At 49.4% G+C, this 26,256-nt stretch overlaps 1 protein-coding gene across 2 annotated transcripts in view; it reads right to left on the bottom strand.

Moving 5' to 3' along the window:
• Window positions 1-26,256, bottom strand: part of Slc35f3 (solute carrier family 35 member F3) — a 236,150-nt gene that overhangs the window by 79,999 nt on the left and 129,895 nt on the right. The window contains exon 1 of one of the 2 annotated variants that reach the window (XM_048800381.1): window positions 997-1,165. The exons of the other annotated variant lie outside the window; for it this stretch is intronic. Within the exon in view, the coding sequence (XP_048656338.1) occupies window positions 997-1,015 (19 nt within the window). The 5' untranslated portion in view covers window positions 1,016-1,165. Of the gene's footprint in view, window positions 1-996; window positions 1,166-26,256 lie in introns of those variants that run through there. 2 annotated transcript variants of the gene reach the window in all.

The raw sequence follows: 26,256 nt of genomic DNA, 5'->3' as shown, positions 1-26,256 counted from the left end.
ACACGAGCGGCCTCCTACTCGGGCTGGCTGCAAACTCCAACGTCACGTCCCAGTGCACTCCCCACGCCCCGCCGGCCGCTCACCTGCTCCGCCCCCGCCCCGGGCCGCCAGCCCTGAGGCCGCGTCCCGAGCTCCCAGCCAGTCCCCTGTGCAGCCTCAGGCCGCCGCCTCCCGGACCAGCCCTTTAGTGGGACCGACGCATTTGTGGGGACCCTGAGCACGTAAGCCCCAGTCGCCGCAAGTTTAACCAGGAGGTGTTTGACTTGGATGGAGGGCTGACTCCTCCCCTGCGCAGTCCTGAATTGTTTTACAGGGAGAGAAGGGAAAAAAGCAAAGCTCCCCACAGCTTGCGTGGGCTTCCTGAGCCTAAGAACACGTTATTTGTCTGGCCCTAGAGACAGCTCTTGGGGGGAAGAAAATGCAGTCCACGGACTAAGCAGCCACGAGAAAAGGCAGGCTTGGAGGAAATCTCCCTTTCTGCCAGGCGCCCAGGCTCCCAAGCTCCTGCTGCAGCTGGTCTGGCCTTTGACTCTGCAGGCTGGCCTTCTCAGCTGCCGCTCAGACCTGCTGCCAGCTACTGGTGGAAGGGGCTTGTTAAAAGGCCTTGAATTACCTATTGCATCCCTAGTGACTGCTGAGTCCAGAAGGACCTTTATCATTTATTGTTAATCTGGGATAGTGCATCATGAAATGTGCCCCACCATCCACTACAGGCAGGACCCTAGGCTCCTACACCCCAGAACAGGCGCCACTTTATAGGATCTCATTCACATGTGTCCCAAACTCAGTCCTGGCCCCAGCCACTACAGGAAATCCGAAGATTCAAGGTGGGTTTGGTTGTTATTATTGGTTAAGTTCTCACCCAGAGTTTCAGAACCTGTCTCAAAGTTGGTGTTCCACTGTACTGTCATTCTGATCCCCAGTAAAGGTAACTCAGTGGAGTGATAGCAGTGGAGAGTGACCCAGAACCATAGGTTTCCCTAACTTGGCACCTACCAGCTATTTCTGGTGACATCCACCCACATGCCCCCAGTGTGCGGCAGAGTGGCTCCTGAAGTCGCTCTAGGGGAGTTCTTGTTAGTACTTGCCCTCTTGAACAGCCATGATGAGCAGAAGGACGAGTCTCTCAGAGGCCAGGGCTTCTCGGGGTGGCTTCCCCAGCACTACGACCAAGGAAACGTTCTCAGGATCCCTGCAGAGCCCTCTAGCGGTGGCCTCCACACCTCACACCTCTCCCAGGAACTCGCCCCAAGAGCCCTAGTGAGAATGCTACCAAGCCAGCCATTTCCTGCTCTGGAAATGAGCTGAAAGAAAAGAATTTATTAAGAAATAATACTTCTGTGTGGTGTTTCAGTAAGTTCACCCATTACATTCGTTATAGACATAATAACTAAAATATCACTTAAAACAGTACTCATTTTTGAGTGCTATCAGACATTATGTTAAGTGTTTCACATAAATCATTTCTGTATGGTCATTGTTACCCCGTTTTATAGATTAGAAAACCAAGAAAGGTCCTAGGTCACAGAGTAACTGGCAGAGCAGTATTTTAAATCCAAGCCTTCAAAAGCTTTGTACTCCTTGTGCTCCTTTCTTATATGTTGTGAATACAAAATGCAAAACCAACACCTGACTATTCCAAGTCTGTGAGGGATGGGTGTCAGGTAATCTCTACGGGTGGCCTTTGGTCTGAATGTGCCTTTATGGAGCTGTGGTGCGTGAATGGCACGCGCTCCTGGAGGGCCTGAGCCTCCCAGCACCTCACTTTGTCTTCTACCCTCGTTCTACAGGCAAGTCATGAAGGAAAGTGCCGAATAAATACTTGTCTTTTATGAAAATAGCTATTTCTACTTTCTGCAATGCTCTATGTAAGTCAAACCATTGACAATTCCATATGGTTAAACATCCCTGTTGCTAGCTGCACTCATGAAATAATTATTCCCTAGTTTTGTTGGCTTGGTTTTTATCTCCCTGCGGGGCAGGAGTGTCTGGACCCTGGGAGGCCCTTGCTGTCCCACGTCTGTTAATCTCTCCTTCCTGGTTGTCCTCTCTCCTCTTCTTAAGCCCTGTGTGCTGCTCCAATCTTTCCTCTTCTGTATTCAACTGCAGCAGCTCAGGTTTCAACAGAAAACTCCGAATGCTGCCTTTAAGCCAGGAGGTTTCGCTGCCTGACCAAGTGCGTACTGATATTGCTTAAGGCAACACTGTTTTCGGGGGAGTAGGACATGGTGGGCCCATATTTTAAAACTCCCATGAAATTACCTAGAAGTTAGTGTTTTCTGATACATGAGCACATGAGGGAATTTGGAGAATTCTAATCATTTAAAATATCTTACCTGAGCTAGGCTAACATGGGATATCTAGAAAATTGCCTACGCTCCTAAATCTAAAAACCCAAATCTATAATTGCAACAAAACAAAGAAAATCTTTTAAGAAAGATGAGATTCCTGAAGTATCAATAGAAACAACACTATGGATAACACCCAGGCAAGAGGACAGGACATTTGACCTCTGACCTCACTCCTCTTCAGAGGGTGCCAGTATGAACTGACATCTGAAGGGGACACCTGGACACCTGTCCTGAGTTTAGTAGTACAGGGGAGTATCTGAAGGGGGACCTGGGGTGCATTTTCAGGTCACACCCATTAAATAACTCTTCCTCCTGACCTCCTACCCTGCACAGTGTAACCAACAGTCTGCTGGCCCAAGCCCAGCGATGTCTTGGCGCTTCAAGAGGGGAGATGGCGAGACACCAGTCCTTTGTCATTAGGCCCTCCTCCTGCTTGTTTACCCTTTGACCAGGTGGTAGGGGAGTGGACAGGGATTTCATGACAGTTTCTGGCAGTCTGACATGGTGGGCTCACAAGGAGGGATGGTTTTGTTCTCAGCAGTACTGTGGTCCTCTAGGAAGACAGAAGAGACGGGCCTGGGAGAATCACCAGGAAGGTAGACGTGTGCTGGCCGATTCCTCATGTCCTGGAGGCTTACCACTCTTCTTCTGGTGTGGGCCTCGTCCCTGGCTCTGTCTCCAGACTCACACTGCTCCTATAACCTGTTATGGCCCTTCCTGGGCTGGCTCACACTTCTGGGGTCCCCAGGGCCGCAGCCCTGCTTTCTCCTGTGAGGGTAGGTACATATCTGTGGTCTCACTTCACTCTTCCATTTGTTGGGTTACCTGGTGCTCACGGTTCCCTGGAGACCTGCACAGCATGGGAAGTGCCCTGAGCACGAGCCAGCAGCCTGCGCATGAGCTCTGGCTCTGCCCATGAGGAGCAGCCAACCCAGAGCCCTTGTTTGGTCTTTCTGGCCTCAGGTTTCTAATCTGGTCTGGAGAGGGCCAGACCCCGTGGCAGTTTTCAGCAGTTTCTTGCTCTCTGTGGAGAACTCTGCTTTTTATCTGCAGGGGTTCTCTGTTAGACTTGGTTTGTAAGAAAAGGCAGTGATCCTAAAAGAAATTTCAGAAAATCATTTATTTGCTAATCTCCCAGGTCCTATGGGGCTTTGAAATCTGGGGTGTATGAAATTATCTCCAGAGATTCAATCGTCACAGCCTCCAAAGATCTTAAGAGAATGTTCACCTTGTGAGTATCACCAGTTATTAAGTAGACTCTTGCTTTAATGAGTTGTCTCACTTTTTTGCCATGGTCAGAAATATATTTTACATTTGCCAAAAATTATACACTAAAAAAGGGTGAATTCTACCATTTGTAAGTCATATATCAACCTAAAAATTGAGAAAAACACATTTTACATCACCACCCTTACACATAATTTGCATGCATGTACGTACATCATGATGGATGTATACATGTGTATGTGGTATGCATTTATATGTATAACACACTCATATGGCAGCTGATTAAACTAGTTAATGAAATATTCCCTTTATCACATGTGAGCATTTGTTTCCATTCTGTTTTATCATGTCAATTCTGTTCTGTCCTATTTGCTGACTACAAAAAATAAAAAGTGCAATCAATTAATTTGTTTTTACTATGATGCATCCATGGATTATAATTGATGTGGTTTGAAAAATACTGTTGAGATCGTCCTCATAGTAAGGATATGAAGACTTTACTCCATATGTTCAGAATGGATAACAACAATCTTGAAATCTGATAAGAGTTTTCAGTAGACAGAAAACATATAATTTAATTAATTCTCTGTGCAATATCAGCTCTGTCTCATAGTCCTTCCCAGTGTTAAATAGTAAGAGAAACATTATTTTTGTAATTGTCAGTGCTTAAAAACAGCTGCTTAAAGTGGTTCCAGGAACTGGAAATGGAGTTTCCCCAGGTAGCTCAGAGGAGTACAGCACTCTCTTCCCAGCGGAGAGAAAGCCTGGGAAAGGCAGGGACGAGGACGGGGTGCCGGGGCTCACTCGCCGCCTGGCAGGAACAACTCAGACACCCCAGGTGCAAGCACATGCAGGACTTGGGGGCCTTCTCTCACCCTCACGTGTCCCCATCCCCCCACCCCCGTCAGGCATCCAGGTACTTCAGGGGGACAAACTCAGACTCTCCAGGGTCCCACTAGGCCTTCTCATCTTTCTCTAGGGAGAAACATCAAGGCTGAATGACTTCACCTGGGGGGAACAGGACATGGACGGGTTGGATCACTGGACATCACCACTGGGTTTTGGGGACAGCCTTGTCCCCACAATGAGGAGACAAAAGCTGGCACGTTGCAGCTTAGAGCCAGATCATGATAAAACAAGGGCTTCCTTCCCTGGGACCTCCGAGAGATGGAGCTGGGTGGCCAGCCCAGAGAATGAAGGATCAGAGGCACCAACAGGAGGCTTGAACACAGGAGGTCCTCGCAAAGCTGCACCCCTTCCCACCGGGAACCACACATGCCACCCCCACACACCATTTGCCATGGTGTGAGGTGGTGTGGGAAGGGGGCTGCTGTAAATAGTACCGCTGGGACACATTATTGAATCTCCCCTGCTCGATTATCTGTCTTTAAGATGGAGATAACGATGGTGTCTGCCTTCCACAGCAGCTGTGGAGATGAAAGGAACTGATATACGTAACATGCTTGTGATAGCGCTGGTGGAACAGCAGGACCCAACCAGCACGGACACAGTTTCTGTTCTCCTCCACTAGGTCCAGTCACGGGCCACAAGGAGGGCCACTCTGATCTGTCATACGGCTGGTATCTCTCACAGTATCTGGTTTCTACAGAAGGTGTTCAAAGCAGGAAGACCAAAAGGAAAGAATAAATGAGCTAGCGTATTCACGGAGCCCAGAATTCTAGGGATTTCTGGAACCGACTCTGTCCCTCAGACTCTACTTTGCTGCCTGCCAGGTGCAGGTGTGATGAACCTGAGCTGACGACTGTCTTCTCCTTTGAACAGGCTCTCTGCCTCTCTCTGGCTCCATCTCACAAGAAGTGTTTTGGAGACCCGGGCTTGAGACCCAGGGTAGCAGAGAGATCTGATGCCATTTAGATCATAAATAGCTGCTGCTTGTGCCCGGGTGACTCATGGTCCACAGCTGGCCTTCGCTTCGTCTCCTCGGCTCTGCCTCCTCTGTGCAGGGGGAGCTGGAGTACTGACCTAAATCAGCTCCTCTTCAAGGCCAGAAGCCCACCCTGGGCAGCTGTTTGCTTCCAAGGGTGCAACAAGGGGACTGGCATTAGCCTGGCCCCAGCAGGAGACAGTGTCTGCATTAGTGAAGGACACAGAGCCTGCTCCACTCTGTCCTTACTCCAGAGCACAGAGACCGGCAGAAACCTCAACCCAGAAGGATACTGTTGGCTCAGGGTTGGGCAGGGTCTCAGAAGGCCTGATCTTGGGGCCAGGCCCTGCCACCTGCAGAGCCCTGTCTCTCTCTCTCTCTCTGGAGGCAGCAGCACTGTCAGCTGGCTGGGGATTGCCTGGGCACTCGCTTCAGCTGCCCATGGGTGTGACTCTCTAATGCAGGGACCTTGCCAAGGAGCACTCGGAAGCCCTTGCTGAATGAATGGAAGAAAGGAGAGTCATGAGGGAGAAGGGAGCAGGACCTGTCGTGTTGAGGTGGGCAGGTCTGCGGAGGCAGGCATGGCAGCGTCAGCTCCTGAACCAAACTGACGATGGCCCTCAGGAACCAGGAGACCTGGCCGTTCCCTACAGCAGCTCCTCACAGGCAGACCCCTGGACCGGCTTCCCAGGCACCCAGCCCTTCACACTACGCCCACCCCAGCGGGCATGTGTCCTCCGCCTGAGGACCTGGTCCCTCCCCAACCCAACACCATGTGGGCCAGTGGTAGAGGAAAGGGCTGGGCCACTAAATGCCTCAGCCAGCTCTGCCTCTCCTGTCACCATGCAACGCCAGAGGCCTCCAAGCACCAAGGAAATGAGCCAAGAGTGAGCGGTGCAGAGTCTCTCAGAGTGTCGTGAAGTCCGACGCTGAACCATGCCTACCCCCCACCTCTCCAAATCCGGGGTGCCCTGTAAGACACCCAGGTTCCTCACTGACAAGAAAATTCAAAGGTATCACTTCCTTCCTCCTCCTCCTCCTCCCACAGCGTCCCCTTTAGCAGCTGCTTCTCCTTCTCTTCCCATAGGGTCCCTCCAGTACCTGCTCCTCCTCCTCCCACAGGCTTCCCTCCAACACCTGCTCCTCCTCCTCCTCCTCATCCAGTGTCCCCTCCAGCACCTGTTCCTCCTCCTCTTCCTATACAGTCCCCTCCAGCACCTGCTCCTCCTCCTCCTCCTCCCAGCAACCCCTCCAACACCTGCTCCTCCTCCTCCTCCCACAGCAACTTCTCCAACACCTGCTTCTCCTCCTCCCACAGTGACTCCTCCAACACCTGCTCCTCCTCCTCCCACAGGATCCCCTCCAGCACCTGCTCCTCCTCCTCTTCCCATAGGATCCCCTCCAGCACCTGCTCCTCCTCCTCCCACCAGATCCCCTCCAGCACCTGCTCCTCCTCCTCCTCCCCCCACAGGATCCCCTCCAGCATCTGCTCCTCCTCCTCCTCCCACAGGATCCCCTCTAGCACCTGCTCCTCCTCCTCCCAGCATCCCCTCCAGCACCTGCTCCTCCTCCCCCCACAACGTCCTCCCCAGCACCTGATCCTCCTCAGCCATCCCTCGGTCCTGCACTGAGCATTGCTCAGTGACCATCCCTTAGCCCAATATCACGTTGACCTACAGAACCTCATTAAAAATGTCTTCTTCTGCCTGTCCAGGTAGAGGCGGCCCTTGATGTCCAGGGCTAAATTCCTCCTCCTGCTGGGCTTGCTGTTCTGCCCTAGGGACCTTCCAGACATCAGTCCCCTGGCCTCTCCACCCCAGGGAGCATCCTGGTCACAGCAGTGGGCTTGGTTCCTGCCAGGTTTCTCTCAGGGGAAGCCTATGGGCCTCACTCAGGCTCTAGCTGTTTCTGTGAGGGCCTCAGCTGGGCGGAAATGAGAAGCCCCAACTCTGACGTAGGAGGAAGTCCTTGGGTAACTGCTGTTCCTGGGGCCCACTGTTCCCCAGGATGCTCTAGTGCTACAGACAGGCTTTTGTTAGGTGCTCACTCTGTCCCTGCTGTGCTTCTGCTCAGGGACAAGGGAGGTGAGTTCTGACCAGTGGTAATCCACAAGGCACCCCAGATCCTAGTCCACTGTGACTCTGGGAATTGACACAGTGGGAACAAAAATTGGCATGTCGCCCATTGCTGAATGACCCTATTGGCCAAAACTTGTAGGTGCTCCAAAGAAGTAATTGGGTCTTCCCACCCACAAGTACTGCCGATTACTGCCTTTCCCCCTTGTTTTCCACAGGGATCTGCTGATTTGTGCTGGCATTTCGTGCCTCTTGTATGCATAAGAAGTTGGAATCATGGCCAGAGGAGGAAGTACAGGCCAAAGCGGAAGAAATGCTCCACACTTTAGCCCCGTTTGAGCTTGCTTATTTGCAAAGGCAAACAAAGCAAAAAGTTTACAGGTCGGAGTTGTTCCTTACTGCAGGGCTGAGAGAGGTCTGTGGATTTCAGACAGCAGCATGAGACCCGAGGTCTGGAGGTGCATCCTGATCCTGGCTGAGGTTGGTCAACCTGGGCAGGGGTCAGTCAAAGCCCCAAGAACCCCCTAGAGCCCCAGCAGGGGTTGGAGGGCCTGAGGTATACCGGTCTTTGTTCCTGCAATGATCCACTCAGGATATTTCTCCCTTGTGGATTCCTCAACCACCATCTAACAAATGGCTCTGGAGGCCCTTTCACCCCATCCAGCTCGTTGGCTGCCAAGCCCCAGCTCACCCACAGGTCCCTGTCGAGAAGCAGCGGTGGAGCATGGAGTGGGGCCCAGGTGGGTGGGCCAAGGCAGGCATGACTGGTGGCCATGAGGAGCCCAACATGCAGGCACTTCAGGCCAGGGCCCAGGCCAGCCAATCCACGCCCACCTGTCACCCTGCAGCAGCCAGGCCTGGGCCTATACTAACACCTGCTGCAGAAGCCAGCTCCATGCAGTGCTGCAGCCCCATCCCAGGACCTCCCCCTCCACCTCTGACCTACCCTGAGGAAATGGACGTTGGCAGAGATGAATGGAAGTTGGGACCCCAGAGTTGACCCACAGTATTAGTGCGTTTCCAAGCCCTCATTAGCATAAGTTTGGGCCAATAGCAGTGACCCAAGTGCTCTATAAAGCCCCAGAAGGACTCACTCTCTGGGGGAAGCTTGCTGAAGGTCCTCCATTGCCCGGCAGGGATTCTTTCTGTTGTTTTAATGACTCCTGCTCTTCTGTTCTGATTTTGGTCTATGGACTTTATTTTTTGAACTCATCAGACAAGAACCTTGAAAGAACAAGTTGTGGGTGAGCTGGGGTTTGGTGCAACACTGGAAGCAGAGTCTGCCACCCAGAGCTGACGTACATTTTGACTGTTGAGGGCTGCAACTTGTGCAGACCCCCACCAGTGAGCAGCGAGGGGAGTCGAGCTTCACCAGGTTTCACTGTGTCGGAGCTGGGCCTGTTTTGTCCCAGGGCTACCTCTGAGGCAGCACGCAAGAACTTATGGACCTTCCAGTTTCATGGGGACCTTCTGAAGTCATCTGGTGCCCATCTGTTCTGGGTTTTTCTCAATTTCTATTTTCACTTTAAGATGATTATCCTTAAAAATTTCATGTGCTGCTAATGATAGTAAAGATTGGTATACTCCTTCTAACAGTAATAGGCATAGAAATTCTACTAGCCACTATTTCCATTTTTAGGATTTTTTTTCCCCCAAGAAAAAATAATCTTATGCAAATACACTTATATAACGAAGGTGTTAATCCAAAATCTATTCCCAGTAATGAACTGGAAACAACCTACCTGTTCACCCACAGAGGGCTGGGAAATAAAGTGTGGTGTTCTTCTCAGAGCACGATATGGCTGGTAAGATAAATGATCCAACAAACAGGACACACACATTCCTAAGGCAAGTGGAATGCCTAAGGCAAGTGTCTCTCATCCAACATGATCTTCTTCCTTGCCTCTTCCTTCTCGCACAGGTCACATGGCATCATTGAAGTGTATGTGTGTTTGTGTGTGTGCGTGCATGTGTATGCACTATTTGTCTACACATCCAAGAACTGAACAGGCTACCACTTTTAACTTTTATTTCCATGTTTTCTAGCTACCACAAATAGAAACAGTGATTCATTCACTTTCTCCTTGAAATTTCACTCAACTGGAAGATTGTCTCCATTTAGGAATCCAGTTCACAGGTGTGGGTTGAGGTCAGCATTGATGCTCACTTGCTGATAGCTCAAGGGTCTAAAAACTCGTCTCCTACTCAGACTTGAAGGCTAAGAAAAGCAGGAAAGGTCTTCATGAACAGGCCCATAAAAGGCAATGTGAGACTGCTTTCTCTTTTTCAACAGACAAGTTCTATTCTTATGTAAACCTTGGGAACCTGCTTTTAAAGTCAATGCCTCTCCCAGCTCCTCCAAGTGTGTTTATGATAACACCAGCAGTTATCATTCACCCCCCATTTCCATATTTTAAATATTTTGTTGCTTCACATGCTTTTCATAGTTTTCTGGCTGTAGAATATCTCAGAACATGCTAGAAAATGAAATGGAGCCGGGAGAGTGTGAAGGTGTGACCAGTGATGGTGCAGGGTGCTTCTTGCAGAGGCAAAGGAGCAACAGCTCAGGGCCTGGTCTGGACAGTCCTTACTCCCACTCCTAAGGGCGGCAGTGCTTGGTCTGGCTCTGGATTCAGCAGGGAGCAGTGGTCTTGCCTTCCAGCAGCTTCTGCAGGATGCTCTCTATGCGGGATGTCTTCCGGGCTGTTATTCACTATCTTCTGAGAAGCGATTTGGATTTTGCCTTTTAATGCCACATATGGAAGGATTATTAAGCCCTCATCTGTCTTATCTGTCTTGTGCTCTGGTTGAGCTTGGGCACACTGGCCTCTTGGAGTAGCAGGGAACTTGTGCTTTGCTATGTTACAGCCCAAATGAGCAAAGGACACAGTTCAATCTCCTCCTTCTTCCTCTTCTGTTGCTTTTGTTGTTTGTTCGATTTTGGTACCAGGGATTGAGCTAAGAGGTACTTAGCCACTAAGCCACATCCCCAGCCCTTATGTTGTATTATGAGGCAGGGTCTCACTAAGTTGCGGACTCTGGCCTTGAACTTGCATTCCTCCTGTCTTAGCCTCCTGAGTTGCTGAGATTACAGGGGGTGCCATCATAAAGTAGGCCTTAATATTGCCCTTCTTAACCTAACTTTGTTTCCTTGCCACTGAAATAAACATGTGCAAATGCCTTAACTCCTTAAATCAACCTTTTTGTAAAAATACAAAGATGAAAAAAAAAAAAACAACTCCAAACCAAAACAACATCAAAAAGAAACTATTGTGCGCCCCCACTTTGGGTGTCCTGTTCCTGCTCAGAGGAGGGGCTGATCTCAGAAGAGCTGTGTGCTGAGCTAAATTTATGGGAGAGCTCAAAGGAGAAGCTCAGATTTGGTTTTAACCTTGACTTCTGATTTAAAGTGAGCAGCATGGAAAGCATATTATTGATAGCAGCGTTCTCATTGGGGATTAGTAGCAAACTCAGACATCTAGGGCAGGAAGGGGACTTCAGCTTGGAAGTCCCTCTCCAGCAACAGTGCCCTCGCAAATTAAGGCACATGTCAGCCACGAAGCCAGTAGCATTATGTGCTTCACCAATGGCATGGACATGAGCCACAGTCTCAGGGGGCTTACTTCTCACTGTCCTTGGAGAGAGGAAGCTATTGACTATGTTACCTTGAGTTATTAGTATTACTAGAATTACTGCAAAATATGTCTACAACCCTGCCTAGAAGTGATGTAGGTAAATGTTTCTCTTCCTTCCAAAACATCTAAATTCAGAGGAAACTTCTAGATGAAGTTAAGCAGCAGTGATGGAAGCACAGGGATTCGGACATGAGTCTGACTCGACTAGCTACAGGGCCTCTTCTACATTTTGGTGACAGTCCTCTCCCCTGTCAGTGGGCTTTGGGAGCAGTTGCAGTTGGCTCTGCACTCCTTGAAGGGGGCCTGGACATGGGGTGAGAGCCTGGGCTCTCAGGGGTGGAGAGGGTTTTGGAGACCATCTCGTCTGTCACGGTCCATTTGGGGCAGGAAGGAACAAAACCAAGAGGACGACTGAGAAACAGAAAACTGTGGCTATTCTGGGAACAGTAAATAGAAGCCACCTAAATATACCCGAGAAGTGCACAGGCAGCCGAAACCAAGCTGCAGCTGCTGTGAAGCCAGAGCATTTCAGATCGATGGGACCCGCCTGCATTTCAGAGTCTCTTCTGGAGGTAAAATAAAGAGGCTCTCTTCAGTTTTAAACCTTGGACAAGATTCAGGAAATGCATAGTGCTTTAAAGTGACTCTGTTTGCAAGAGAGGGAATGGTGCTTCTAGGAAAAAAAAATACTTCATCTTAAGAAGTAAAAGCAATGTAAGTGCTTCCTACCAACAAGTGGGAGTTTCTGAGGATGCAGGACTCCATGAGGAGGTAGATTGGGGCAACGGGCAAGGCCCTGGTGCAGTGTGTCAGGAAGGTGTAGGGCACCACAGCAAGCAGAGGTTTCACCACCAAAAAAGTGGACGCAACCCAGGGAACAGGGATGGGGGGGGTGGTATTTGCAAATCATGTATCTCTCAGGGTATTTGTATCTAGAATATATAAAGAGTTCTTACAACTCAATGACAAAAGGAAAATAACCAAATTAAAAATGGGCGAAGATTAGTTTTCCAAAAAGAATATACCAATGGTCAAAAAACACACTAGAAGATATACTACTTCATTAGCCATCTGGGAAATGCAAATCAAAATCACAACGAGCACAGGAGGCAGGTATCACCTCACCATTCTGACATCAGCTCCTTTGGGTGTGTACCCAGAACTGGAACTGCTGAATCCTAGGATCATTCTAGTTCAGATTTTGGAGAGGCCTCCATGTCCTCTAAAGTGGCTGTGCTAGTTGACATTTCCACCCACAGTGCATAGGGTCTGCTTTCTCCATGTCTCCACCCATATTTGCTAAAAATCCCCTTTTTGATAATAGCAGTTCTACCAGGTGTGAGCTAATATCTCATTGGGGTTTTAATTTGTATTTCTCTGTTGATTAGAGATATTGAGCATTTTTTCACGTACCGGTAGGTCATGTTTGTATTTTCTTTTGAGAAATGTCTGTTCAGGTCCTTTGCCCATTTTAAAATCAGATTATCTCTTTTCTTACTGTTGAGTTGTTTGAGCTCCTTACATAGTTTGTATATTAGCTTGAATCAAATGTATGGCTGGCAAATATTCTCTGCCATTCCACAGGTTGTCTCTTCACTCTGATTATTGTTTTTATCTTTTTGCTGTGCAGAAGTTTTTTGTTTGATAAAATCCCATTTATCTATATTTGCTTTTGCAGTCGTGTCCTGGAAATCACCGGCCAGACCCAGGACCTGGGCTTCTCCCCTATGTTTTCTCTAGAAGTTTCACAGTTGCAGGTCTTACACTGAAGCTGTCAATCCACTTTGAGTTCCTTTAGCATGGGTATGAGATAAGAATCCACTTCCATTTTTCCTTGTGGATATCCAGGACTCTTAGCATCATTTACTAGGGAGACTGTTCTTTCCCCCTTATATTCGTGGTATCTCTGTTGAAATTTAATTAACTATAAACACTAGAGTTTATATCTGGGCTTTCTACCCTGTTCCATCAGTCAATGTGTCTATTTTTATGCCAGTACCATGCTGTGTTGATTACAACAACTTTAGAATACATTTTGAAGTCAGGTGTGACACCTCCAACTTTGTTCTTTTTGCCTGAGATTGCTAAGGCAATTTGGGGCATGGTGACTACTATCAATACAGTATATCGTATGTTTAAAATTTGCCTAAAGCAATAGATTTTTAGCATTCTCACAACAAAATAATAAGATGATGAATATGTTAATGAATTTAATTTAATCTTTCTATAATAGAATAGACCAAAACATCATGCTGTACCCTTTAAGTAGACAAAACTTTGTTGATTAACCAAGTAAATTAATTAATTTTAAAAACACAATGAAATACCACTTCATCCCTACTAGGATGGCTAGAATGAAAGAGGCAGATACATTGAAGAGGACAATGAGAAGTGCAGACCCTCTTGCACTGCTGTTGGGAATCAAATATCTCAGCCACTCCGGGAAACACCCTGGAAGTCACAGGGCAACTGTACTGCCAAGCAATGCCACTTCCTGGTATCTAGGACAAATGGCAACCCATGTCCCTGCCCAAACTCATACATGACTGTTGGTAGCAGCATCACTCAAAACCAAAGGTAGAAACATCCCAGGGCCCATCAGCTATATGAAGAGGTGGGTGTGTAAGATGTGGGTCATCCCTCCCACGGACAGTCATTCAGTGGATAGACAGCATGCAGTATGGACATGCTAGGTGAGGAGCCAGTCAGACGAGGCCACGGGCCTACTGATTCCCTCCATAGGAAGCGTCCAGAACCAGTTCCGTGCATCAAGACAGAAAGTGATTCATGGTTGCCAGGAAAGAGGGGAAGGGAGAATGGGACAGGGGTGGCTGCTAGTAGGTGCGGGGATTTTCCTGAGGTGCCAAAAATATTTAAAAAATAACCGTGGTGATGGTTTATTAACTCTCTGAATAGTTAGCAACATGGAGTTGCCCCCTTCACTATGAATGAATGAAATATCAGTGAAGCTGATGTTAGCATAACTGCTTCTGAAACCTAGAAAAAGTATACTCGGAACCGTGGTCACAGATATTCATTGATATCTATTTGTTAAGTAGTGAGGTTTTCTATGGATACATCGTGTTTGCTGTGTCTGGTGGCACTGTACGTGCCTTTAAAATTATTTCTCGTTTTTTTTTTTTTTCATAAACTGGTTTTTGTTAAGTAAAATGTCCTAACAACATCTCCTGGCGGTGGGGAGGCTGCAGGGCCAGGTGCGGCTTCCCACTCTGCCTGGGGGCCAGCCGCGGTCAGCCTAAGATTCAGGATGCTGTGAACAGTGAGTACTGTGTCAGGTCCCGGAGCACCAGGGGCTGCTGTGGATTTCCCACAGAGCCCTCCGGCTAGGGCTTGCCCAAGACCCCACCTCACCCTTCCATGTGTATTTTCCCTGAATACTCCTCTGCCTTTGGTGTGTGGACTTTGTAAAATGCAATCATCATTCTGTTCTCTTCAGGAAATCAGTGTGTCTGCTCCTCCACAAACACATCTAGGCCCAGACAGCTCCTCATCAGGGCTCCTGCCTTCTACCAACACCCCCTCATCCCCCTAGGAGCATCCCAGGGCGCTGATGTACCAAAGTCCTCTAGGATGAGCCACAAAACCTTCTGAGTCTCTGTGGGTCTCTTTCGCAGAATACTTGAGAGATTCCAGAGGAATTCCTAAATCCCCTGAGAAGTGGTAGATCAGCTCTCCAAAGCAACAGCCCAGATTATAGCATTCGCTGATTTCCACAGTGTAAATATTGACACAGTGGCTGATTTCATAGTTGAGCTCTGACGTGATGTCACTGGGCAGGGAACAGGGCAGAGTTGTGCTCCAGTGACTCTCGCGAGCCCTCATGTGGCAGTGTGTTGAAAGATCCTTTCTGAAAGATGGACGTTCGGACCCCCTGGTCCAGCAACAGTGGCAGCACAGGGCTGGGTGGATCAGGAAGGGCCTGCTGGCATCTGTGAGTCGACCAGCGTCTCCATTCACCTGGGGCCTGCTGGGGTCCTCCAGCTCTGATCCCGACAACCCCAGCTGTCCACAGGTGCTCACCCATGTCCTGCAGGTGCAAGGAGCAGACGGGGAGGCCCAAGCCCAGGATGAAGACAGGGCTAGTGTGGCTCTGCTGCTGTCCTGCCTGGGCCTGGGTGGCTCCTCGTTCTGCCCTCGTTCTCTCCTGGAACACGAGTGAGACTCTGGACTCTCCTCTGACCCCGCCCTGACTGTCATCCAGTGGGCTCTGCTCTGAACCACAGCCAGAGTTCCAACTGTCCCCTTGGTATTGAGTCCTGTCCTCTTTTCTCTCCTCATCGCCACAAGAGGAGGCTTTCTCAAGCCCAGGGGGGCCAGTCCCTCCTGTCATTCTCCTGTGACCTGCAGCCAGGCCCATCTTCCTCCAGGACCTTGATCTTCAGCTGGACCAGGCTTCTTTCCACCTGTCTGTTTAACTTCTATCCCTGCTTCTTCGAGGACGCCTCTTCGGGCCCCCAACCCAGATCAGGTGTTTGTTTCATGCACTCTCTTAGGGGTCAGCATGGGCCCCTTCTAGAGCATTCCTCACCCTGTGCATGTGCTCACCTTGAAGTGGCACCCCCTTTCTCCACAGAAAAGCCCTCTTCACCATGGCTGATTTTAGGACTGTCAGCAAAAGAGTCTCTGTGAAAGAGTCATTGGACTATTTTCATGTTGCCCTGTTTACTGGGCCTCTGACCAAGAAGATACCAGCACTCCAGATGCTGGACACCCCTTACTGGGTTTTCACAAATGTATCCAGTATAGTACTTTGTAGAAATGTGCAAACAAGTCCTCTGGCCTTGAGCTGGGCTTCACAGAGATGTCTACATTTTTAAGATAAGTTACCAATGGGCTCCATGGTAACAGCTGGCAGGGGATGAAAGAAAGGGGAGAAGAAGCTCTCCCCTTCTCAAGTGTTGTCCTTGAAGAGTTAACTTGCCCAGAACAGTGAAAGAAAAGCTGCATTTATGTGAACTTCTGCAGATTGTGAACTGTGAGCCCTTCCCCTTATGTGCTGGGTATAAAACTCTGAAACTCCCTGAACTCGGGGTTCAGGGGATTAATTGATTACAGCAAAAGCTGTGCCCTCTGAACCTGGCTGCAGCCAAATAAAACTGTCTCCTGCTATGTTCGGTGCCTTGCCTCGTTTGTCCCTACAACCACCTAGTCCTGGATCTTCCTGTTCTGAGTTAGCTCTGGGAGGACAGGACTGTTTTTGTAGCTGGTCTCTGGTGCATGCATGCTACAGGGCACAGAGGTGGCCCCAAGAACTCATGGGAGGCCTTGGGAGGAGGGCGAAGGCAAGCTGTTCTCTTACCGACCCCACTGCTCTTCATTATCTGCCCATGTTTTCAACTCTGCCCGTCCATTGGACCATTTAGAAGAGCAGGTGCTGAGACTCCACCTCAGACCGACTGCCCGACCTTGGGGGCTGGGGAGAAATGAAGTCACGATATCCGTTTGCTTGCTTTTCTTTTTTGCGTTCTGGACATTGAATCACGCAGGACCTGTGCCCCAGCATCCCCAGTGGCCCAGTGAGGCCTGAGAGCCACTCCCCTTGAGGGTAAGCCACACACCTCAGCAAGGCGCTCAGCTTCCCCAAGAGTGTCCAGCACCCGCTGCACCCAGTGCTCATGTCCCTGACTTCTAGATGAACTGAGTGTCCTGCTTTGTTCTTGAATCCACCAGGGTTTCCCAGGCCTGTTTCATTATGCAAAAAATACATAACTCAGGTAACCCCATGAAAACCACCCAAAAGGTTTCCCAGGAATTCATATCTCACTTGAGCAAAAGGAGTTCATCAGGGTGCCAGGACACTGCTGAGGGCTCTTCTAGAGAGTTCCTTCCTTTCCCTCTGAAATCACTGCATGGCCCCAGCTGGGCTCGGGTTGCCTCTCTGAAGCCAGTGCACCTTGCTGGTTTATATTTACAGCCAGTGCCAGGTGAGAAGACCTAGCAGGGGGTCCTCACAGCCCGCTGTTCCCTGTGGCCACTGTTTGTGTAGTTTACAGAGGTGTGAATCAATCCAATCTTGTTAAGAATAAAACGCGTGGGCGTCTTCAGCTGCTTAGCTTTTTCTGGCTGGTTGTTGAACACAACAGATGTGTTGTTGCTGCAAACACCACATTCAACCTGATGCAGGCGCCTTGGGGACCTCCCTCACCTCGGCAAGGTCAAGGACATCCTAAGGCAGCTCTGCCTCTGTTGTTCCTGTGGGTTGTGGGCACGTGAGCTGCAGCCTCTGAGCTGCTGCCCTCTGTCCTGGGCTCCCTGTGCTGGGAAACAGCTCCTTTCTCCTGGCACCTTCCTGGTCACGGGAGGTCATGTAGTGGCACCCTCTCCTCCACAAAAAGTCTTAACTGGGAGTCTCCAGAAATCTTCACCATGGCTGATTTTAGGGCTGTCAGGAAAAGAGTCTCTGCAAAGAGTTCAATATAGATAAACTTCCTATTTTCGTGTCACCCTGTTTACTTGGCCACTGGCCAGGAAGATACCAGCACTCCAGGTGCTGGACACCCCCTTACTAGTTTTTCACAAACATATCCAGTATAGTACTTTGTAGAAATGTGCAAACAAGGCCTCTGGCCTTGATCTGGGCTACACAGAGATGTCTACATTTTTGAGATAAGAGAAGTTACCAATTGGGCTCCATGGTAACAGCTGGCAGGGGATGAAAGAAAGGGGAGAAGAAGCTCTCCCCTTCTCAAGTGTTGTCCTTGAAGAGTTAACTTGCCCAGAACAGTGAAAGAAAAGCTGCATTTATGTGAACTTCTGCAGATTGTGAACTGTGAGCCCTTCCCCTTATGTGCTGGGTATAAAACTCTGAAACTCCCTGAACTTGGGGTTCAAGAGATTAATTGATTACAGCAAAAGCTGTGCCCTCTGAGCCTGGCTGCAGCCAAATAAAGCTGTTTCCTGCTATCTTCGGTGCCCTGCCTCGTCTGTCCCCACAACAGTCACTCTCCTGGTAGCACTCTCTACTTTGTTAACTGATTTAATAACTGTTTTGAGCACTCAGTATGGGTGAGGCACTGAGTCGGAGCCTGACAAAGACTCTCTCCTTGACCAACCCCAGCCGGGCTCCTCCCGCCCTAGTCTCCATGTGGCCTCAGCTTTGGCCTCCAAAGACTTACTTGCTCAAACACTAACATGGCTTCCTGCAGCTCCAAGATGACCCTGCCTCCTTGACGCACCTGCTGAGAAACATGAAGTCTGCCCAAGGAATTCTCTGCTGGTTTTAGAAACACCTGAAAGCTCTGCTCCCAGCCTAGGTGGAGGGGTGGGAGGGGATCAATTAGCAAACCCAGATGAGCTTGCCTCTGACCAACCCCATTCCCACTTCTATAGTTTTTCATCTCCCTGACTTTGCTCAATCCCCCCACCCCCTCACTTCAAAGACACCTGGTGCGTAGCGCAGGCCTCTAATCCTAGAGATACAGGAGGCTGAGATAGGAGGATGGCTAGTTAGAGGGCAGCCTGGGCAACTTAGCAAGACCAGGTCTCAAACATTATAATGGAGGTGTAGCTCAGAGGTAGAGCACTTGCCCAGCAGGTGTGAGGCCCTGGATTCAAACCCCAATACTGGAAAGAAAAGAAAGAAGGAGGGGGGAGAGGGAGGAGAAAGGAGAGAGAGAGGGAGGGAGGAAGAAAAAAGTAAAATATAAAAACAAATCACAGGGTCACCTCTGGGCCAAGGGGAAGGAAGCTCAGGATGCTGGCATTAGCAGTTTCTGGCAGAGTCTGATTTCCCTGCATTAATTAAACTACTGTCGGACAGTTCATCTTTGACAGAGCAGAGCAATGGAGATGACATCGGCAGTGTCTGCCCCATGGGCTTCATGCTTGGGGGAGGGGGGGGGAAGGCAGCGACCAGCATATGGGTGGCCTGCCAGGTCTGTGGGTGGGGCAGTGCTGACAAAGTCACCAGGTCTCTGTGAACATGAACACTGGCCTACCACCGGGGGAAGTAAAAGAGAGGCCTTGAAGACTGAAAGAAGAGACAGGTGACCCCTGAGGGGAGCAGGGGAAGGGAGGCTGGTCTATAAGAAAAGAGGGAGCAGGACGCCAGGAGCAGGAGGGAACCCCTGCCCCCTGGCCTTGAGGCCTTGATAAATCTGGATGGACTTAAACAAATAGTTCTTCTTTATTTCCTTCTGGCTCAGGGTCATGCTTGGGAGATAGAAGTGGGGGAAAATTAGCCTGAATAAAGTTGGGTTTGAATGGAGAAAACAGAACTGTGGAGGTCGTTGGGCAGCAGGTGAGGGAGAGGGAAGGGCTCCCTGCCGTTCTCGGGCTGGGATGGAGGCTGGTGTGTGTGGCTTCTTTGGCACAGGCCACCTGGGCACCTGCTCCTGGGGAGGCGCGGGCAGGAGGGGTGGGCGAGGGCGCCGTGCAGCAGTGGCTTCTGCTCGTGTGCCTGGCCCGCAGGGCAGGCTGGGTCTCTCTCCTCTGAGCTGATGCAGTTCTAAGAGGCAGGTTGAGGAGCTGTGAGGAACCCGCTCAGCCGTGTCTGGGCGCCCACAGCAAGGCTGGCAGAGTGCTGGCGTCTGGTGGTCGCGGAGGGCACCCCACACGTGCCCCTCCCAATAGGCAGCAAGATGTCCCCGCGTGGTCTGCAGAACTGGGTGCAATGTGGGCTAGCACAACAGGAAATGGGTCACAAATCATCAGATCTGGAAGGTTCTGTAACCAGGATATGCTGGAGGCTGAAGGCAAGTCTCTCCCTCCCAGTCCCCACCTGCTCCTGAACCCTGCAGGGGTCTCGTTGCCCCCTGTGCATCCAGCAGGGGCTCCTGCTTGCTTCCTGCATCTGGAACCTCCTCTCCTCCAGTCCCAATCCAGTCCCAGCTTGCCATGAGCACGGGCAAAGTTGGAGGGAGGTGGGACACACCAGGACAGAGTTTGCTGGGCCAGCTGGAGGGTGGCCCTCTCACATAGCAGCCACTGGGGCCTCTACAATAGTGACAAGAGCCCGCCATCACCTTTCCCTGTGGATAGGGGTTTGCGGGCTACTCAGACTTGGTCCTTTGGAACTGAGGTAGGGTAGAGGAAATAAGAGTAGGTAGAAAGGAGACCAACAGGGAAGGGAAAAAACTGACCTTGAAATCTGAGCAGTTCATCGAGCACCCTACTCCTACCTCCAGCCTGTTTGCCTCCAGACAGTAATTCCTAAAAAGCTCTGGGGCATTCTGCATCTAGGTGACTGGTGCCCGGGGACACTGCTAGTGCAACAGGGTAACTTCTCTAGATTAACTGAAGCCAAGGGAAAGTATTGTTAGTGACTATCATGGGGACATAGCAATCATTCTCTCTGACTAGATAATGTCAAGCTGGAGACCTGAGAGAGCCAGACCTCCGTGACCTGCCCTGCATGCCATCAAGATAATCAAGCTCATCAGGCCAGAGTGCAGGCCACTCCTGGGGGCCACGCTCCCCTCCTTCGAGCGTATACCTTGCTCTGTGGCTGCTTTCCCCCAAAAACCTCTTTGCTCTTCTAGATAAACCTTTGTGCCTCTTCTGTGTCTTTCTATGGTGTAAACCAAGAGCTTGCCAGGGCTGAGTTGAGGTCCCCTGTTCCCTTCTGGGGACCTCCTCGGACCACTGTGCAGACAAGCAGTTCTGGCCACATACAGGAGGGCAGGAAAAGTTAGAGAGCCCAGGAGAAGGAAGGGGGAATGCGAGAGAAGTAGGGTGCAGAGCCTGGCCAGGAAGTAAGGAGCGAGCACAGGGGATGGAGGAGGGAGGAAGGTGGGTCCAGAGCCCCGAGCCTCCTGAAGCTCTGGGCTCACCACTGGTCTCTGACCATTGTGTCCCGTTAGTGACAGAGACACTGACTTGCAATGCGAGGTTTAGGTCAGCTCATACTCACAGGGTGTTGAGCCCAGCACCTGGAACATTGGGGAGTAACTGCTACCACTGCTAAATAAGTCAGTGACCGCAGGGGCTGGGAATGTAGCTCAGGGGTAGAATGCTTGCCCAACAAGCATGAGGCCCTGGGTTTAAACTATGCAGTGCAAAACAATAATTGTAATTGTAGTAATAATAATAAATTATTGCAAAGGTGGGCTATGATCAGACCCAAGTTCAACAACACAGAATGTTTGAGATGCTGATGGCTTGTCTCCCCTCCATGTCTGCCACCTGACACCTTCAAGTCTAGGGCATGCTTCTCTCTCCAACGGGATATGAGGATGGCCCTGGGAACCTGAGATTCCAGGACTCGAGGATACAGGGGGCTCCAAGCAGAGGGACTAAGTGAGCCTTTGCCTGGGGCTTGCTGGGCACCTGCTGAGGCTTGGCATTGAGTCTCTGCTGACCAACAATGTCTTAAAGAGCCAAGCTGGTCCGTGCTCAAGTTCACTTAGTCTAGACAGACAAACCCAGGAGCAGGACAGCAGCATCCTCAAGCGGTGACTCAGCAGAGGGGAGCCTGCTGGGTGCTTGAGCAGTGCTTTAGAGCAGGTCAGGAATGTTAATTCAAAGTAACCATGTGGTCAACGTGCCCCTGTGGGGTGGACCTTGTGCCAGCACCCGCAGGTCGGAACGGTGGCTGGCAGCAGCACTGGAGCTGGACAGACTGCCAGGACCATTCCTAGTGTCTCTCTCATCGGTTTCTTGTCAGTGGAACCTCCTGTAAAGCCCTGCCCTCTGGCCAGCTGTCCACACAGTGCTTTGTCTATGCAGCAAGCACACAAATAGGGGCTCTGCTGTGAGTTCTGCTTCCCCAGAGGGGGCCTTAGGCCAGTAGGACACCCCAAGTTCTTGAAAGTCAGAGAGAGGTCAAAGAGCCGATGCCGGAGTTAAAAAGACGCCATTTCTGAATACAGTAAGAATCTGGAGGTGAGCTGTGTCCAGTGGTGTGGTGATCGCCACCACAGCAGGGACTTCTCCAGGTGCACACTAAGGATCCCTTAAATACCTCCTTCCACACTCCTGCCACAGTCCCTGAGCATTCTATAGAGCAGAGATGCACTTGACAGTGGCCCCAAGGGAGGGGCAGGACTGAGGCCATGGCAGTGCCCCCACGCAGGGCAGATTCCAGCGGGATCCACTCAGGAGAAGCACTACAGTCCCAGGCACAATGGAAACTGCTCATTCACTGAATCACACTCAGAGGCCTGGTAACTCATCCAGGGCAGGACTCGCCTGGATTCTCTTTCTCACCTCTGGTGATGGCTTTGTCCCCAGAGATTCCCTCCAATGTCCAGCTTTCCAGAGCATCTGCACCTTCCCGACCATGTGGTCCTGTGGAGCCCCTGCCTCCTCCTTCCTTAGCGCTTAGTGTCCTGTATCCTTCCCTGTCTTTAATCCCTGATGAGCTCTGGTTAAAGTGCAGGTTCCAACTCAGTGGGTCTGTCGAGGGTAGGGGGTGGCTGAGAGTCCACATTTCTGACACACTCTCAGGCAACGTCAAGGCCACTGAGGACCACGCTCTGAATCTAGGCTCTCACACTTAGGCAGAGCTTTGTGTGGCAGATATTCAGTAAACAGCCACCCATCATGTGCTGTCACACTTAACTGTTCACAGTGGCCAGTGCAGCTGCCTTCCCAGTCCCCTCTGAGGGACAAATATGCATAGACCTAGAAGTGGGCTCCATCAATCGGTCATCCCAGAGCCAGGATGGGTTCCAGGTTCTCAGATCTGTTCCAACCTGCGTTTCTTCTGTGTGGAAAACGCTTAGCAACAGGTACGGCATGATAGTGCTCACAAGAAAGAGTCAAAAGTCAGGTCTTGCAAACTCTAAAGATTACACATCCTGCCCATTAGAGAATCATTCTATTTGTTTTCTCCATCTGTGCCAGAAATGAAAGCCATAGTTCTTAGATCCACATTTACTCAAGAATATGCATCTTCCTAGAGGCCTCTGTTCTGTAGATTTGATAAACCAGGTAAAAGAGTTTGAAGAATTAAAACCTCACACTTGCATAGAGGGACACAGCATTTTGCCATGTAATCCAATATTCCATTTTCCATGGAAAGTGGGAAAAGTTCAGCAATTTAATAATGACAGCAAGGAGATGATCCAACTACTGATGGTCAATGCCACAGCTGAAGGAGCACTTCAGCCTTAAAAACAAACAAACAAACAAACACACCTACCTGTCTTCTTGGATGGCAGAGAATAAATTAGCAAAAAGCAACATTTTTAAGCAACTGGATGTGTTTTCCTAACATCTAACACATAGCCTAGAAATCAACCAATGTGGGCTTGGGTTGAGTGTTCCTTTTGTTGTAGCTGATAAATCTTTTAAAATATCAGTGAACATAGGTTAAGTAAAAAGAATTAATTATACACCGCTTTGCTTATTCCTAGCACACAGTACACATTCAAGAGAGGAAGGTCAAACAAGGGAGTGGCCATGTGGACAAAGATGTGGGTGGGCGCTCTCAGGGACTGTGATGGACTGCAACCTGGTTTTTGGTGTGGGAATGGTCAGTTTGATGAATATGAGACAAAAATACGCTGGGTCACAATCAGCGAGCGTTATTAAGGTGCAGGGGCCACATGGCACGGCTAATGCTCCCCTGGCTGAAGATAAGCAGCATTGTCACATGAAGACAGGGAGCAGCAGCTGTGGGGGGACCAGTGATGGCCCACCTTGACAGGCAGTCACTCTACCACGTGCACCTGTATCGCACCTTCACCCTGCACAACACGGATGTATACGAATTATATTTGTCAATTCTACCTCAATATATCTGAAAAAAAGATGGGGAGCTCTCGATGACTCTGTCAGCAAGGTCAAGGGAACAGTAGTATTTTTGTAGAAAGGAAGTCTACTTATGCAGCGCGCCCCGAGAATCCAGGTCCTGTCAAGTCCTGGTTTCCTTGGGTTTTCACACAGTATGGGTGTCCCCATGATGATCGTTTCCCTCAAAACCCAGGAGCAATCAAAGTGACTGATAAAGGTGATACATTGCAAAAATCATTTTCATTGTCAAAAACATCTTAAGAATAAAAAGCAAATAAATTGAGGGGAAAATTAAATCACAACTCAAAGGGTCGATATTTCCAACATAGAAGAGTATAAAAAATAGAGGAACAAAAGAGTATCTGTAAGAAAACTGGCTAGAGACAAGAACAGACTGGCATAAAGCAGGAAATGCAAATGGCCCTTAACCGCAAGCTCAGTCACGCTCATAAGAGAAACGAGAAATGAAACTGTACTGGTGCTGTTTCTCATCAATCAAACTGGCAACTGGCAAAGACTCGAATGTTTGACAGCATCCTGGAATTGGCAAAGCTCTGGGGCAACAGGCGCTCTGTCGTTGCTGGTGAGAATATGACACGGTACAGTCCCCATAAGAGGAACGTGGCGTTGTCCCGCAAAATGATGTGTGCATTTACCTTTTACTCCTGTCACCCCACTTCTGGCAACGAGTTCAAAAAACACACAGACTTCTGTGCACCCACAGGGAGGGTGACAAGCTAGGGCACAACCACGTGACGCAGTGCGGAAAGCAAGGTCTTCCCTGGCACCCAGGCAGGGGTCTCCAAGTGCTGTTTCCTACATGGGGCTTCTCAGGAGAAGGGCTAATTCTGGGTCCAGGGTGGTGAATGTGCAAGGTGACTCTAGATCATGCTGTCACACTGGGATGGGGGTGTGGGAGGAAGGAGGAAGACGGGAGAGCAAGCAGGCTGTCAAAGAGTCGGCCCAAAAGGAGCGAGGCCCGACCTCCAGGATCTTGCTCTGGCCAGTGAAGGGACAGCTGGACACCATCAGGGATGATGAGTGTCAAGAATGAGAATATGCAGGACATATCCGCAGGTATTTATGAAAACCCTTGGAGAAAACTTATAGGTTGCCCTTGGAAGATATTAGGACACTAACTTATTATTTTTAAATTGGTAACAAAAAAAAAAGGGGAAGGAATTGATTTCTGCCACCATCCGTGTGTGATCTGGACTTCTGGTAAATCACTCAGTTGATGAGGGGAAGCTTCTTGATCTGGAGTTTTTCCAGTTAGTAAAGAAGAAATTATCAAGTGACACTATCTCTGTAGACTCAGATGAATCCATGGTTCAAGTAATTCATTAATAGAGGAACAAAAGAGTATCTGCTAGAAAACTGGATAGATAAATAGATAATCAGACAACATGTATCTTGTGATGGACATGCATGGAACCACATGGGAATTGTCCTAGAAAGAAAAAAAGAAATAAAGAAAGAAAAGAAGAAAACAATCAAAACTAAAGAAATGAGAAACCAGAATGAGACCAGAATCTAAAGGAGCTTTTATCTGGCACATCTAATTATCAATTCACAGGAAACGTATAGGACAGAAGAATACCTTGAAGTATACCATAGAGATGCCATCAGCATAATTCAGATTTTATGAAACTCTGAAGACAAATGAACTATTTTCTTCAACAAATATATTTTTTTAAAAAGAGAGGGTACCTATAGATTAAAGACATGTTGGAGACCCATCAATTAAACACATGAACATGGGTCTTATTTAGGTTATGATGCAAACTGTAAAAAAAAATTATGAGATAACTGAGAAAATTCTGATAATGGTGGTAACACTTTTACAATTTCTATTAGTGCCTCTGTGATAATATTTTTCAAAAGAGAATGCATGTTCTTATTTTTCGGAACTATGTTTAGAAACACTTCACAAGCACTGATCTGACTCCTGGGGTCTTCTTCGACCTTCTGTGGAGGAGGGATGGAGGGTGGAGATGCAGAGACTGTCCCGAGCTGCTAATCGCTGCAGCTGGGTGATGGCCACGGGTGCTTGGTTGTGCTGCCCTTTCTACCTCGTAACCATTGACTTGTCCACAGTAAAAGCACAAATAAACCATCTAAAGCTGATGAAAGGAACTGCAGTGCCCGCTGCCCGCTCCTCTCCCTGGCCCGGGTGTGCCGATGCTCTTGTCCATAGCACCTCACTCTGCAGATCTGTGAATGGCATGGGATCATACCAGCCCTGGGTGCCTTTGTGGCAGATGGTGGCCAAAGCAGAAACTAAGGACCAGAGGTGAAGGGTCGCAGCACTAGGACTTAAATAGACAGAGGCCCGAGGATTCCTTCCTCAGTGCTGTTGGCTCTCCTAACCAGACACATGGAGAAGC

Source organism: Marmota marmota, unplaced genomic scaffold (assembly GCF_001458135.2).
Source record: "Marmota marmota marmota unplaced genomic scaffold, marMar, whole genome shotgun sequence".
NCBI classification, from domain to species: domain Eukaryota; kingdom Metazoa; phylum Chordata; class Mammalia; order Rodentia; family Sciuridae; genus Marmota; species Marmota marmota.
This window is presented reverse-complemented; position numbering and strand designations above follow the sequence as displayed.